Below are 16099 nucleotides of genomic sequence, written 5' to 3' on the forward strand. Positions count from 1 at the left end.
TGCAGGTCTAGCACGTAATAAACCAAATTAGATCATTAGAACTCTTTTAAGAAGGGCTTTTTCACACCACTTGGCACAATAAAAGGCCTCAAGAATGGTCAAAGATAAGGTCAGAGATACCACTAGGTCTCAGTAACTATTTCCTCGTCTTACTTTCAAAGTTTTGTTTTACATCGACTCCTGGTTTAATTACCTACAACCAAACACAGACTCTGCAATGTCCTAAATCGATGCAGGGTTTCCTTTGCTTTGTCAGATACGCCTCTCTTACAAACATTAGAGCTGGATGTGGTGTTCCTATCAGTGAACTGCAGCAGCATAATCACAGATTATTAATGGATATAACAACAGCTAACTAAATAACTAGGACGGACACAAGAGAACACGTTCAAAAACCCCACTCTGAGGTTTGACTTTTATCAAGATTTACTGTCAGATTAGCTACTATGCAGTAAGCAGGCATTCATTCTTAAACTGTAAGGCAGGAGATCAACCGAGTGAAAGTCACTTACCGGATCACATTTGATAACTTGTGATAGGAAATGTGTGAGGCATTGATAGGAGAGGAAAGTGTTAGTGTTCCCCAGATGCAGGCCTTGCACAGCTGCTACCACACTGCCAGCTGCGATCATGGAAGGTGGGTTTGAAATAAATTTAATATCTGTATGAAGAAAGAAGAGAGAGAAAAAAAAAAAAGACTGAAATGATTGCTTTAGGAGAAGCCTGCCCATACACATACACTCTTCTACCAACATGGCTTCAGCTGCCAACTATTGCATCCGAATAGGTAGGGAAAATTGTGAGCAGAAAGGTGCCTCCTGCTCGAAACTGTTACAGGTCCCAACCTGTAAACACTCATCCACATGAGCAACCGTACTTCAGTGAGTAGCCCTTCCTAGCACTAAGCCTGGGAGGCCATTCATCACTTGGAGGTATTTTTATCATAAGGCCCCCCCCATTCTTCAAATGTTAAAATACTTTGCTCACTGGGTCAATGGCACTATACATCTGAGAAAACCTGTTCACATTCTTAAGTGTTTCGCATTATCAGATCCAAGGTGCACTCTCATATTAAAGGAGTCCTCGGGCCCTTTAAAGCAGAAACATTTGCACTGACATTTGCAGGAATACAGCTTTAATGAACAACATCAACAAAAAGAAAGAAAGAGAAAGACTGCTTAACCCTGTCAGGAGGCAGATAATCCATATTTAAATTAAGGTTTCATCTTAAAAATGCTTTGTCTCAACCTAGTCTCTTGTCAGTGGCTGCCATCCATCCTGGCAACAGGGATTTAATGTAAATGTGGCATAACTAAGTGACGGGGGTCCCAAGAATTGGCGGACAATCAGTTACATTCTGATGTGACACCATGCTGACAAGAGGCTGGGCCCCCTTCCAGACTGCATTGCTGTAGGTCTCTCCACAAAGCCACTCCCATGATTCCTTAAGGGGCTATCTCTGCCATTTAGCATGGTTTTGGTTTGTTTTTTTGTTTTGTTTTGTTGGGGTTTTTTAATAAGAATAATCCACATTTTAATGCCGAGACTCTTTCTGCTGAACAGGAATGTGTTTGATCCGTGGCAGTGTACACCTTGGAGGAGAATCGGAAACAAAGGAAGTAAGTGGCACAAGTAAACGTCTAATTTTGTGAGGAAGAAAGGGAAATGCCACACTATACACAAGAACCTGAGATACATTCCTTCAGCTTTTATCAGAATACAGCTTCCTCTGGGTTGAAAAAATATAAACCATCTGTCAAACCCTTGAATGAAATCAAAGGAATGGACAGCTTAGAGGGCTCAGTGGAACAGTTTAAGTATTAAATCATGCATCTCCTTTATTATGATAAAATAACTTTTGTGTAAATGTTTTACCAGTGAAACTAAAGACTTTGGGACTCTATGAAAGTCCTCTCTCTGAATCTATTCATATACCTCTGACACTCCATTGTAGCCCTGACCAATACCCACCTTCAAAGGGGCATTTCGCCCAGCGTTCTATGAATCTTCAAAATTAAACTGGTAAGATGAATTGTGGCCAAACTTTTGTGATGCACTGCCAGCGAAAAGGCAAGCTTGATCTAAAGTAATCTCATTTATGTTATCGTGCTTAAAATAAATTTAGTTTATCCCCTTCTCCTAATCTGCCCATTTCCGGGCAGATATAAATACACCCCACCTTCTAGCAAGCTTCTGTCATTCCCCAAAATCAAAGTAGTCCAGACTGCTTATGGACACTATACACATGCCAAAGCCAGTCCCCTAACTGAAATACTGATACGCAGTTGCAGGTAGGCTTCAGAAATGAGGGATTTCAGTAGGCAAGCATGAATTCCACCAAGATTGGGTTGCTCAGAGGGGTACGGTGGCAGCGCGTTCGCGACACTATTTACTGAGCTCCACAAACAGAACATGACCAAAGTGTGTCAGTTTAATGAGTCTGTCCTGACAGGATCACGTTTGGGATTAATATTTGCGTTCTTCTTTTAAATGGAGCAGTAAACAAGAACATGAATTCATAGTCACACCCTCATTCTTTCCAAGGTGGAAAAGTGATAATGAAGTTTAAATGACCAGTTTGTGTCTGTCCCTATAACCACTCCAGACAAGCAGCATGGACTGCCTTTTTGTTGCGACTCAACAAGGAATTATTTGTGGCAGAGGCCACTAATTTCAGCATATTAATCAGGGGGCCCCTCTCGCCTGTAATTGGATGCCCCCAAGTGAAGAGTGTGGCATCATTGTCAGCCTCCATCGCCTCATCTTGCGCTATTGAGCGCTCAGGAACAAGGGGGCTTCGGTGAGATGAATTAGACCTGACACAGCCACAATGGGGTAGGGGGCCCCATCAATTGAAGCACACATCCCCAGTAGCCTATCTGAGACTTCATCCAAAAAGAATAAACAACTTCAGCGTTGTTAAAAAGAGAGAGAGAGAGAGAGAGGGAGAGAGAGAGAGGAGGGGGAGGAGAGAGAAGAATGCCAGCCACCCTGAAGGGAGGACAAAGCAGGCATATAGGCGCTGCAGTGCTTTAAAAAAAATTCCTAACAAGGCGAGTCACCCCTTTTCCTTTTTAAATGGAGCAGCAATTCCATCCGTCTGGAGAGCTGGGGGCTATGAATGAAAATCTTTTCATTGAGGCAAATCAAAACTGCGAACATAAATCACTTGCTGCAAGATGCAACAGGTTCCAACTGGTCACATACCTTGAGACTCCGAATTTTATAAAGGCCAGAGAATAGGAGAATTGTAACACGCTTGTTTCAAAGGGAGATCTTTCTTTCTCCATCCGAGAGGAGGAAAGCAACAACAATAATAGCAATAATAATAATATAAAAGGAGCCTGGTATGTTTTGATAACCAGAGGAACATAATGAAACGCTGAAGCTCCAATATTTGTTGCTATTCATTGTTATGCTTGTATAGAGCTGCAGTTCTCCCTCAACACTGGTCTTAACTTGGGCCAAAAGAGGCCTGCTTCCTTTTGAGCTCTCCCTGCCTTGCTCGGCCATGCCAAAGCCCCATTCATTAAGCTCAATTATGTGTTAACTTCAAACAACCCCTGGTAATTTTTTTTTTTTCTTTTTCTCCCGAACCTACCACAGCACAAAGACATCCTTTGGTGAAAATGGATTTTTCAAAACTAAACCAAATCAAACAACTCCACTTCTACTAGCCAGACAACTGAAGAGGGAGCTTAGAAGGAATTCCCCTCAACTTCACCTTGCAGTGTAACCTTCTCTTTCTGGAGCAAACACATACATGCTCATCTACAAACACTTCCACAGTCTCCACCTTGTTAAGCCAACTGGCGGAGATTTTATTTTCTAAGCAGGCACTATTTTGCTGCCTTTTCTTAGGAGACCCTCCTTTACAGTAAAGGACACAGGCTGTACTTCAAGCAAGGGATATACTGCACTTGCCCCTGAGGCCACTTAAGCGAGTGGCAGTATTTCCAGTGGACTTTGGATTGGGCCCCACAGCATCCAGGCAGCACAACGCATTTGCAGTCCATCTAGGTTCATTTTGGCAAGGGGAAATACAACACAACCCAGCAACAGCAAAGCAAAGTCCAGATGCTACTTAAGCCACATGTGATCTTCACTAGCCAACAAAGGAGTCATGAGGAAAGCAAGAGGTAGAGAAAATCCTGACATCCAAAAAAGCCAATAAAAATATCGAGCCTAGTGGCAGCCTTCCTGAGCGCTCCTTCCCCAGGCAATATTCCCAACTTCAGTAGGGAGCTGAAGAGGGCCCCAGTTCTGGTGAGCTCAGTACCGTTTTTTTGAAAGCTAAGGAAAACTCCCAGAACATGGTTCTCATTTACTGATCCATTCTCCAGCTGTAGCATGTAGCAGTGTTAAATAAAGGCTCTGGATGTGCTTCCTAAAAGAAACATAACAACACCGACAGTAGATCAAAGTACTGGACTCTTAGCAAGTCTCCAACCTTTGAACTACTCTTGTTTTCATCCCTGTCATTGCCAACACAACAACCTAGGTTAAACATCCCCATATCCAAAGGGGAGGCCGGGTAGCTGTTCTTTTTAGCTAACAGCCGAGGAAGCTTCAAACTTAGCAAATCACGCATTCGGAGTCGCAGCAGCCTTATCTGGCAGAATCTGGCATGGAGAGTTACGTCTGATTTTCCCAAAATGTTGCTGCAGGTAGTCTGAAGGCTGTTTGAAGGTTGTAGCGCTCCAAACACCGAGCATTATTCCAGGCAATCTAACTTACGAGCTGCCCGTTATGCTGATGTGAGGCCCAAGATGAAGAGCAAATTTCTCTTTTATGGCTTGGTCGTTCTATCTTTAGGCCTTGCAGTAGGGCCGATTCTGCGCAATAAAATTTTTCTTCTGAGTGCCTGCAATCTTCCGTCAATCTTTTTATACCAAATCCATCTCTGGAAAATAAACTACAAAACATTAATTTGTGCCATTGACCACACACATCCCACTGAGGTTTTCAAGTGTGGATACCTCTTCTCAAGTCCAAATGCAGGCTTGATCTCTTTTTTTAGCACAACTGTTACTGAATATTAACATTTACTAAACCACTGTATCTCCTTTACACTAAGTTTTTATCAGTGTCAACAGAGTGTCTGGCATTCCTCTTTACGTGCTACTGCAAAAGAACATTTGCTTTGGCTGCTTTTTCTTCCTTATTCTTTTGCCATTCCTGGATTGGTCTCGCCATACTAAAAGAAAACGCGCCGAACACATTTTGTTTAAACAGAGTGTCTTCCTTCTAGAACTTCTTTTGTCCCTGCTCCTCCACTCTGTCCTGTGGGAACAGCGAGATCTGGAGAACAGAAAGGCTCTTCTAAAACATTTTTTCCTTCCCACTTGCTAGGGTTCAGGGGGTAAAGCCGGTACATGTACAAATGCATACACACAGTCCACACGCAAACACGGAACTTCAAAGAACCAGCGCGCGCGCACGCACGGTGCCCTTGAAACCAAAGATCAGGCCTCTGCAAACCTGGCCTAGCGAACAGTCGGCGTCTTTGGAGGCCGGCCCTGCACATGGCTTCAGCACAGCACGTGGTCAGAAGGGTGCAGATGGCAGCGGCTCGGTCCTGTGCCAGGAAAGCCTCTGTGCCGCGTGGCCCTCCTCCAATCCACCAGCCACCGAGGAGGGGGGAAGAGGCAACTTGAAGAGGGAAGTTTTAAAACCCCCACGCAGAGCTATTCACAAGCAGAATCTCCCTCGGCCTTTAAAAACTGTCTTAAGAATGAATCCACACGGGGAGGGATTCCCCATACGGGCAGTAAGCCTTTTGCAGCCCCCACACAAAACCCGGTGTACAGAGGTGAAGAAATCGTGCCACGCTGAGCTGCGACTCCACGGCTAAGCTACAAAGAGGGGGGTACTTCTCCCTCCCTGACAACACCACACACTCAACTCAGAAGCAAAATATCTTCTGAAAAAAACTTACCTCTGCAAAGTAATCCACCTTCTGCAAACAACAAGGGGCAATAATCGGGGCTTAAGCTACCTCCCCACAGCTCTGGGAGCTCGCTTTAGACCACAGCTACGGGAAGCTTTACAAGCCAGGGGGTAGGCGCGTGTAGGGGAGCAACACGCTTTGCTTAACGTGCAGGGCTCATACCTGTAGCGCACAGAGCCACAAAAGTCTGAGCATGTTTACGGATGATCTGCTTGGTGTCCTCTGCCAGAGGCATTTTAGTAAGGAAATGTTCAATGAAATCGTGGGGGGTCATTGCAGCCAGATTCCATTTCAGCTTATTCACCAGAAGCAGCTCCATTTGCTGCAAAGACAAGAGGGAGGGAAGGGGGAAGAAGAGAAGAGGAAGGAGAAGAGGGAAAATGTGGTTAGCTCCGCTCACACACGGTCGGACGAGCCGTATCCGCAGCTGGGCGAGTCAGCTCTCAGCCGAGCCCGCTTCCCCGACCGAGGGGGAGGTGGGGGGGGCAGGGAGTCCTCCCGCGGCGGAGCCCCGGCTCGGGCGGGGGCCGGAGGGCGCCGGGCCGCCCCCCGCCGGGAAGCGCCCGCCGCAGCCCCCCCGCGGGGCCGCCAGGGGGCGCCCGCGCCGCGCCCAGCCGCGCGGTGGCGGCGGGTCCGGCCGGGGCAGCCCGCGGGCCGCGGCCGGGAAGCGGGGGATGGATGGACGGACGGACGGACGGACGGACTGCCGCCCGGCACGGCCCCCGCCCCGGGCCCGCTCCCCTCCCGGGCCGCCGCCGGGGCTACAGCTCCTGCGGCCGCGGGGAGCGGCTGCCGCCCGCCGCCGGCACCCCCGCCGGCAGGGAGGCAGCCCCCTCCCGCCTGCTTGGTGTCGGGGGGCTCGCTAATCGGCGGGTTTGGTTTGGGGGGGTTTTTTTTTTTGTTTTGTTTGTTTTTTTTTTTCCTGAGGTGATTAAACGTGAAATTACCAGTAATTCGTCGGGTCTAATGGAGTTATCTGTATAAATGCACAGTTTTTCTGCGGTCAGAGGAATAGTTTCCTTCATTTTTGAAGCCACAAACATGCAGGTAGCTCCGAGCAATTGCAATCGGCTTTTCTTGAGGGGTTCAAACGACAAAAATCTGTCCAAATAATTCATAGCCAAGGGGAAAACTTCCTCTTCGCACTTCTGCTCCTCGCAAACCTGCAAGAAGGAGAGAGATCGTTGAAGAATAATTTGATAGAGGCGAAAGCCAGGCTTGTCCCACTGCCCTCGTCTTCCCCACCCCCCCACCCCCGGGCTTTGCAGGGCAAGGTTGAAGGAGACGAGGGGGAAAAGGCACTTGGGGGAAACGGATAAATAAGGGAAAAACAGAGGCATCAAAGAAAATGAAAGTCACGAGTGACAAAGTGAGGAGAAATGTGGCGTTAGAAATCCGCAGGCGATTCATGGTTAAAAAAAAAAGGGGGGGGGGGTCGAAGAGAGGAGGTCTGTCCCCATCTTTCCAGCCCCTAGAAGAAATTTTAAAAAAGGAAAGAAAAAGAAAAGCGGAGGAAAATGCGAGCCCCCGTGTCTGGGAATGGGGTGCAGAGCCGGGCTTGCCCCCGGATTTATTTATTTCGCTTTTATTTTTTCATCTAATTTGCCGTTGTGCTGCCGATTCCTCTCTCTGGTCGAGACACAAAGGTGGCGTCCAGCCTCATTTCCCCAGACGTCATCTTTTCAAAAAATATTTAAAAATATAAAAAAAATTCTTCGAGCTCTCAAAAAAGGTTGAAAATGAAGCGGCGGGGGTCCTTTACCGAGCCCCGTGCCGATGGTCCTGCTGGGGGGCTCCGGGGAGGCCCCCCGAAGTGAAATTCACCGCCTCCCTCTCTCGCCCTGCAGCACAGCCGGGCGCGACATTTCCCTGAACGAGGCAGGGCGCTGCGCTTTCAAAAATTAATTAAAAATACATCGCGGGCGCCCAGGGCTTCCGAAAAGGCATGAAAATGTAGCCCAGCTCCTGGGGCTCCCGCTGGGAGCCCCCCCAGACGTGTCCCGCCGGGGACGAGGCCCTTTCCAACTCGCTTTTCCCAGGCGACCTTGCAGATCGCCGCCGCAGCACAAGCATGCCTTTGAGGGGTGACCACAGCTCGAGCCTCTCTTCGCGCTGAACAAAGAAACTTTCACCCTGCAACTCCCCCAAGAAACGCCGGAGCCCCTCCGGCCGGTCCCCCTGCCCGCAACCCCAGCGGGGTCCCCCGGCCCCCGACCTTCTTCCCCCGGCCCCCTTCCCCCGCTCCCCCCCGCAACACACACCCTTGGCTTGCTCCCCGGGACTTTCTTAATTTTTCTCCCGATTAATAAACACTTTTGCTTTGCAAATAAAAGAACAAAGATGGCGCATAATACTGGCACGGGCAGCCACTTGCATACGTGTACAAGGATATTAATTTAAAATAAAATCCCCAGGAAAAATTAACTGGCAGGCTTTCCCGGCGGCCCCGCACCGCGCGGCCGGGGGCTCGGCAGCCGGGGCCGCTCCCGGCGGGGCGGCGGACGGGGGGTACCGCCGAGCGGGCCCTTCTCCGCGCTCCCCGCCGCCGGTACCGCCTCGCCCCGACGGCCGGAAAAGGTGGCGGGGCAGCCCCCGACCCCCGACGCGCTGTGCCGGGATGGGGGGGGAGGGGTGTCGTCCGCCGCCCCTCCGCGGCGGGACCCGACTGCTGCAGCGGGGATAAAGAAGCGACAATAACGGCGGCAGCGATCGTAACCCCGGCCCGCGTCCCGTCGTTACACGCGGGCGTCTCCGAGGCCAGAGCAACGTGTGCCGCGCCGGGGAACTTATTTCGGGGGGGCGGGGGGGGGGGGGCCGGGAGCGGCAGGAGATGGGGGAGCAGCTCTGCGGCTTAATTCATTTCGGTGCCGAAGCTTGCAAAGAGAATCCCCGAAAGATACAAACCTCCAACATCCAAGTGGCAACTATTTTCCTCATATATGGCAAGATTTCTTTCTGCACGCACTTGAAGTAGGAGACGGAGGGCGAGCAGGTCTCCTCCGCCTTCAGCATTGTCTGCAGCACCCTGTCATTGAGGAGGTTGGCATCTAGGTAGGCTCGTCGGATGGTGTCCACCTCGCAGCACAGCAGCTGATGTTCCATGTCTGCCTCCGTCGTCTCGAGTCAGTTTTCTGCAGCAGGACTGAGTCAGTCGCTCGCTCGCTCTCTCTCTTCCCCTTCCAGGAGTCCCTTGGATGCTGCTTCTGCTACTGCCGCTACAGCCCTCTGGAGGCTGCAAAACTTTCTAACTTCCAACAAAACTCTCCTGTATAGTCCCTGTGACGTTACTGTTGTTAAGCAGAGATCAAAGCACGAGAGAGAATGAGAAAGAGAGAGAGAGAGAGCCAAAAGCAAGGGGCAGAGCCCTAAAGCCATCCCATAGGCTTCAAGTCCTTCCCCTTTGCTTAGCTTATAGAGAGCAGGGGTTTAATGCAAATGCAAATGAGACAAGGGCTTGCTTTCTTCAAGGGCAAGGGAGAGGTGGGGGAAACCCAAATTGTCTCTTCAGTGTATCATGCATAATTTTAAAAATGGAGCGAGTTCTGCAGTGGGAGCCAAATGATGAATGGGGCTAGGCCACACACAGACACGCAGGGATATAAATACAAGGAGACTTCGTTGGTATTATTTTACTGGGGGCGCCGGGGAGGGGGAGCAGGGCCGCACCGGCGCGTCGCTGTTCGTTATCAATTATTATTATTATTATTATTGCCATCACCGATGCGTACCTGCAATATCTGTCGCTCCAAACAGCGCACTCCCAACCTGAACTCCCGGTCTTTGTAGCTTTTCCCAAGGGAAAAGCTTTCTCCCGTTTCCTCAGCCCTATTTTTTCCCAGCCTAGATGGTTGTGCTGCACGCCAGAAATTTTAAAGGAATTGGGGTCTCCCCCTTTCTGCCAAGACGGTGCTTTTTCTTCTCTTCCCCCCTTTTTTTTTTTTTTTTACATCTTTCCTTTCACTTTAAAGGTCTTACCCCCCAAAAGGGGCACGGAGGTGGCAGGGGACAGGGCGACAGCTAACCCGAACCGCAGCTGGCGGCAGTGCACGCCGGGCAGGCCCCACTCGGCACCCCACCCCCACCGCTCACAGCCACCCAGAAAAAATATCCCAGCAGAGCAGCAAAATGGTGGCCAGAGCTTCCTCTAGCACCTAAAGGGAGATGAATCGGGGGGGGAAGGGGAGGGAGGGAGGTGCCGGCAGCCGCCGGAGCCTGCCGGGGCCCCATCCCACACGCCACGCCGCCAGGACAGCCTGTCCACGCGTGACGTGCAATGGTGGGGCCCCACCGTAAATAACTCCCGTTCCCCGGCTGAACTGCCTGTACCTGAAAACACTTTGCTTTGCATTGTTTCTAATTAAAGAGCCTCTTTTAAACTCCTCGCTTCTTGAGGGGCTGATAGGGGAGCTCGGGGCCCGCTGGAGAATAGCGGAGGTGAAGCCAATGCACCCCTGCATGGGCGAAACGACTCGTCCTGCACCGAAGTGGAGCGGGGAGAAGCGGGAAGGCCATAAACTGGGGTTCACACTGCCTTCTGCCTGCCCGCCCCTCAAAACCTGAGCACTGGGATCAACCTCTGCCTCGGTGCTTTAGCATCACCTGGGCGCAGCACCGATAGCAGGAATACCTACCGGTGGTACAGCACTCGCGGCAGCATCGCCAGCAGGCGTCAGGGCAGCGGAAGGGCCTCATGGCCGCTGGAGGACATGCCGTGGAGTCATATAGCATCTCTCCTGCATGACCTGCGGGGAAAGCAGTGCCAAAGATCACAGGGCATGTTGTTGCACAGTTGTGTGTTTACGTAATCTCTTTGCATGAAATATCTGCCCATCTTTCCTAGTTTACCGGTTTGCTTGACCATTTGTCTCCATTCTGTCTTCGTCTGTTAGGAGGATGTCGGAGGCCCGGGGGATCTCAGTTCCCCTTGCGTGCCGCAGCCCGTGAGGCGAATCTGGATGGTTTCTCAGCGAGGAAGCTGTCCCCTGCCTGCGTCCCTCCGCCTGTCTATTGTGCTTCACTCCCAGGACACGCACTTCTGTTTTCACAACTTCACTTGGCCGGGGAGGTTTTAATTTTTAATGAAGAAACATGCCATGAGCCTGCACTCCCAGACTGGAATTCGGCCTGCCCGCGATGCACAACTGGGGGATCCTATTTAATTGACTTCCCTGCACCCCCAACACCTTTCTAGGGAGCAGCTGCTTTGGGGGTGCAGGGAAAGCGCTTGGGGGAGCCAGTCCCTGCCCCCTCTCCTGCCCAGGATGGTGCCGGCACTTTGCCTCCAAACGTTTGATCCTGGCCACGTCGCCCGAGTCGCCCGGCCCTGCCCAGGCGCACGGACTCCCTCTCCCAGCCCCGCGCAGGGCCACGCCGTCGGCATCCTGGCCCTCCCGGTGCCTCCCGGCTGCGGTGGGCTCGGTGAGGGGGGTCCCCCCGCCCTTTCAGCACGAGGCCGGTGTTTCATTCATAAAAGCTCCCCGGCGGGGCGCGGGGCTCCCCGGCGGGCGGGCGGTGCCGGCGGCGGGGAGCGGCGCTGGCCCGGGGCCCGGGGGGAGCCCCCGGCGGGCGGCGCGGGGCGGCGCGGCCGCAGGAAGCGGCCATTAGCGCGAGCCAATGGGGGCGCCGGGCTGTTACCAGGCGGATCGGGCAGATCTCGGCACGGGGCTCGCCCGGTCCCGCCGAGACAAAGGGGACTGGTCAGAAGTGCGAGAGCCGCGGCCGCCGGCCCGGCCCCCCCCCCACCCCGCTCGCCCCGGTGGCAGCTCCGGACTCCGCCTCCGCCCGCCGCACCGGCCGGCCCCGCACCTGCCCGGGCCGGGGGGCGGCGCCGCCCGCCCCCGCCGCCGGGGTCCCGCCCCCGCCGCTACCTGCCCGCTGGCGGCGGGGCTGCGGCGGCAGCGGGCAGGGGCTGCGGCGGCGCCCGGTCCCCGCCTGCGCCGCCCTCAGGCCTGCCCCGCGCTGCCGGCTCCCCCAACGGCCCCCGGGGCAGCGGCCGCCGGGCAGCGCCGGCCGGGGCCGGGGGATGCCCGCCCGCCCGTCCCGGGGTGCGTGCTTAACGGGCGTGCCGCCTCCTGCCCCGCTGCCTAACGCGCCCAGCCCGCGGCGCTCCCCGCCGCTCCTGCGCGGCGGCGCTCCCGGGGGCGGGCTGCGCGCTGCACCCGCCGCCGCTCTCGCCCCGGGGGCTTCCGACAGCGCTTCCTTCCTGCCCGCCCTCCCCGCCTCGCCTCTCCCGTCCCTCCCCTCCCCGCGGCGCCCGCTGCCGGGGACGCCGCTCCCGGCCGGCACTTTCTCATGATGTCATCCCGCCCCGCGCCGCCGCCGTGCCGGCCCCGCTGACAAAGGGCAACCGGCCCGCCCCGCCGGCTGCGCGTGCGCGGCCCCTCCGCGGGCGCGCGCATTCCTCGCGTGCCGCCGCCGCCCGCCGTAATCTTACGAAGAGTCGCGCAGCGGTTCTGCCGCGGGGGTCACCGGCGGGGAAGCGACCCCCAGCCCTCCGCGGCTCTGGCCGGGCCGAACCGGCCCGGAGCGGATTAAACCGGCACAAACGGGTGGGGGGCAGCAGCCGCGCCCGCCCCGGGGGAGCGGCGTCCCTCTGGCCGGGGCTTCAAACCCTGGGCACCTCCGCCCTGGCTCTCCCGCCTGTCACCTGCTTTCCTTCCACGCTGCCTGTAATTATGTCCTGCTGACGAGGCAGGAGGTGCCTTGGTGCCCGATGGGAGAGAGGTGATGAGGCCCCCGGCGTGCCGGGGGCTCTGGTGGGACTCTGGTGAGGAGGGCAGCCCGGGGCCGGCCCAGGCCCTGCGGCGGCACAGCCTCCTGCCATGTTTTCCCCGTGGCATGCGCACCCACGGGGCCTGGTGCGAAGCCGCACGCCTTCCGGATGGATCCGAGAGGTCCCCAAACCGCCTCCCTTGGGCGGACACAAGTGCTTATGGACGAGATGCTCCTCCGAGGCCTCGCTGAAGAAGTGGATCCTGAACGCCGGCCGTGGGGCAGCTCTCCCTCATTTCCATCTAGTGCCGACTACATCAGCAGCCCAAATGCAGGGCCGCCGTACGGGGCCTGTGGAGGGTGCGATTTGAAGAAACAAGGCTCACAGAGGATTTCCGTGGGAGATCCATCACCAAGCTGGGGAGAGGCACGAGCCTGCGTGGGAGGGAGGGTGAGCCTGGCACAGAGCAGGGGACAGACGGCCGGCCGGGGTGTCCTGAGGCGAGGAGGCATTGCTGGTGGGAGCGGCAGGCAGGGACAGACCACAGTGACTTTCCGGAGCTGACGGAAATTAGCCCAAGTTTAGCCTGGACAGTGGAGGCAAGAAAGTGGAGAAAGGAGGCAAAAGGGCTAAGGACAGGGGAAGAAAAAGGAAGGAAGCAAGGACTGGTTTTGTTTGTTTCTTCATCAAGGGAAACCTCATGTTCGGCCATGCCAGAAACGAGCCGGTGGAAGGAGGGGCACCAAAGGAAGCCTGGCAGACAACATCAAGGTGAATAGACAATCTCTTTATGCGCCAACATCCTCAAAGTGAAAATGTTGCAGTGGAAAATATTTTTATTTTAAAACCAGCAGTTACTGTTTCTGTTTTGCTATGCGCTGTTAACCCAGAATCCTCAGCTGACAGTACGTTTTAGTAATACATCAGCATGAAAATGACCAACATAGGCGCCGGTGTTTGATATGGATTAGTGAACTATGAAAAAGCATCTTAGCCACATAGAGCATTTAAACTTGATTTACAAGGTAGAAAAGGAACATTTTCTCCATTCCCCAAACCGACACTTCCTCCGTGTAATATTGCAAGGCAATTTAAAGGCACGTTATGAATACCGTTAGAATTTTGTTGTTGAACGGGGTATTGGTAGTAGCTTTTGAAACACGGTGTTGTTATTTTTCGTCCCTCTTTTCACCAATATTGCAAAACAAAAAACACAGGGAGATGTTTCATGGTAATTATAGGTTCAGTTCTGCTCCCACTGAAGTCAGCAGCTGTTGGGTTGCTGTAACGGGGCAGATTGCTGATGTGATGACTTGCTTGGGGTGGGGGGACAGAGAGTTTACGGGAATGATTCCTACGCTGTGTTATTCATTAGTGGCAAAGCCCTAATCAAATTTTGCAGAGTACCTTGCATAATTCCTGATAAGTGCCAGTAAATCAGTATGTATCACATACATTGCAGAAAAGGTATTTCAGGAATGTCTTAGGTGTCGTCTTCTTACATTTTGTTTCTCTCCCTCTGCCAGAAAAGATGCATTAGTAATCATGATCCAGACTACCAGATAGGCTGGGCTGGTTGGGTAGCTCCATGGAGGCAGATTTGCTTCCTGGCTAAATGCATTGGCTGTGGAGAGAGGTAGCTGCAGAGATCAACACATGTCCCTGTGCAATTTTCTGTGCAGTAAAAGGTGTGATGACAGAAGCTTATCTTGGGGCTCTGGTCTAAATACAAATGAGATCTGGCACATTTTTTGTCACCGTCTCCACCACCCGTTCTCCAGCTCTCCCCGAGTCCAGAACCGAATCTATCCAGCCATACACTGCACTTCTCGTTTCAGTCTGCTGCCCTGTCTGCTCTTTCTCCACCTGCCTGAAAGTGGTAAATCTGCTCGCCACATCCTTGCGACACACTCTCTAAGTAAAAGCGGTACAAATAACCTCTGGGGCCAGATTTTTTGGGGTGCTCAGCACTTCTTAATTTAAGCCAGCGGCAGTTCTAGGGGTCAGTTCTTCTGTACATCAGGTGCTTGGCTGCCCTGTAATCTCCTCACCTTAATTACTGCCTGTGGCAGTTCAGCAGTCCTCTGGTAAGGTCCAAGTTCTTGGTACATTACCATGGGATGGAGGGAGAGGCTTTCAAAATCAAAGTCCTATCAACATCTGACACCTGCCTAATTGGTTCCGTGTTCTCTCATCCTTTGTGTTGACTTAAAGTGAAGTCCCATTTTTGGGAGGCTCATCTGCCTTGTTTCAGAACTTCTTGAATATTGCTGTTGAATACATTTGGTTGAACAACTGCAATGACCAGAACTTACCTCTTACTACCTAACATTTCTCACCATGCAGTGGTGAGGCTTCTCTCAGCCCCTTCTCTTTACCAGGGGCTGAGAGAAGGTGAGGATGGGGAGGGAAAGAAACCTGCTTCACTTAAAAGCAGTGGACTGGATCATGTAAATGATTAGGACTTAGGATATTTCACTGAAAGAGCTGCAGTTCAGTAGCACGAACAATCCCAGAAAGTCTCCTTCGCTTCTGGGGTTCTGCAGATGACTTTCCCAACTCTTTCTAAGCAGGCGGGCACTGTCATCCCCCTGGCAAGAGGAGGGCCTTGCTCTTTGCTGCAGCATGACTCTGGAAGCTGAGACTGCTGTAGTCATCTGCTAGATGTTTGCATCCCTCAGACCGTTTTGAAAACCTCAACCGGTTTACTCCTTGGTTGTAAAGTGGATTGGCACCTCTCTGAAGGACAAGTATGCGTCCTTTGAACCTTTAGTAAAAATCATTTGGCTCAAAACCAAGTCTAAAACACTGGATTATAATTTTGACCTGAAGCATAGATGACAAAATGATAAATTTGCAAAACTCAGGCATTTTTTAGAGCACATGAATTCAATGGGAGTATTACCATCAACATCAAAGGGAGCAGGATTGAACCTGTAATGTATAGCACTAATGACTACAATCAAATAAACTTATATTGCTTGGGTTTTCTACCACCTTTTGCCTTGTGTGTGTGTGTGCACTTTTATGTGTGTGCCAAATGAGTGGATCCAGAGTGCTACCATTTTGGATCTGGGGCAGTTATACTAGCTTGGTAAAAATATAAATAATGATGCAGGGTGACAAACTTCGGGGATTGTTTCCATAAATCAGTAAAGGAAGTGAAGAACTGAAAACCTTGAAAGATGACATTATAGTCTTAGTGAAGTCTTCAGAAATATTTACACTTAATTTGATCTGCTTGTGGCAACTGGTATTTTTTTACTTGCTCGCGGTGCAGCTCAGTTTAGTTAAAAACGGGGATGGAATAGCATATCCCTGTGGAAACACATAATCCTAGAGTTACATCTTTGTATACTATTTGTTTTATATTTGCTTATTTTTTGTATATTTGTTTCTTTTTATTGTGTTTGGAATAGCGCATAACATCAGCAGTA

At 52.3% G+C, this 16099-nt stretch overlaps 1 protein-coding gene across 2 annotated transcripts in view; it reads right to left on the minus strand.

Moving 5' to 3' along the window:
* CCND1 (cyclin D1) overlaps nucleotides 1-11643 on the minus strand; it is a 20118-nt gene extending 8475 nt beyond the window's left edge. Inside the window, exons 1-6 of one of the 2 annotated variants that reach the window (XM_072863600.1) lie at nucleotides 10796-11631; nucleotides 10582-10692; nucleotides 8855-9237; nucleotides 6898-7113; nucleotides 6113-6272; nucleotides 513-661 (exon numbers count right to left, since the gene is read on the minus strand). In XM_072863600.1, coding sequence (XP_072719701.1) covers nucleotides 513-661; nucleotides 6113-6272; nucleotides 6898-7113; nucleotides 8855-9052 — 723 coding nt within the window. In that variant the 5' untranslated portion in view covers nucleotides 9053-9237; nucleotides 10582-10692; nucleotides 10796-11631. Of the gene's footprint in view, nucleotides 1-512; nucleotides 662-6112; nucleotides 6273-6897; nucleotides 7114-8854; nucleotides 9238-10581; nucleotides 10693-10795 lie in introns of both variants that reach the window. The other variant, XM_072863601.1, reaches the window with a different exon arrangement.
* Nucleotides 11644-16099: the final 4456 nt, after the last annotated feature.

The sequence above is a fragment of the Ciconia boyciana genome, chromosome 6, assembly GCF_034638445.1.
Source record: "Ciconia boyciana chromosome 6, ASM3463844v1, whole genome shotgun sequence".
NCBI lineage: Eukaryota > Metazoa > Chordata > Aves > Ciconiiformes > Ciconiidae > Ciconia > Ciconia boyciana.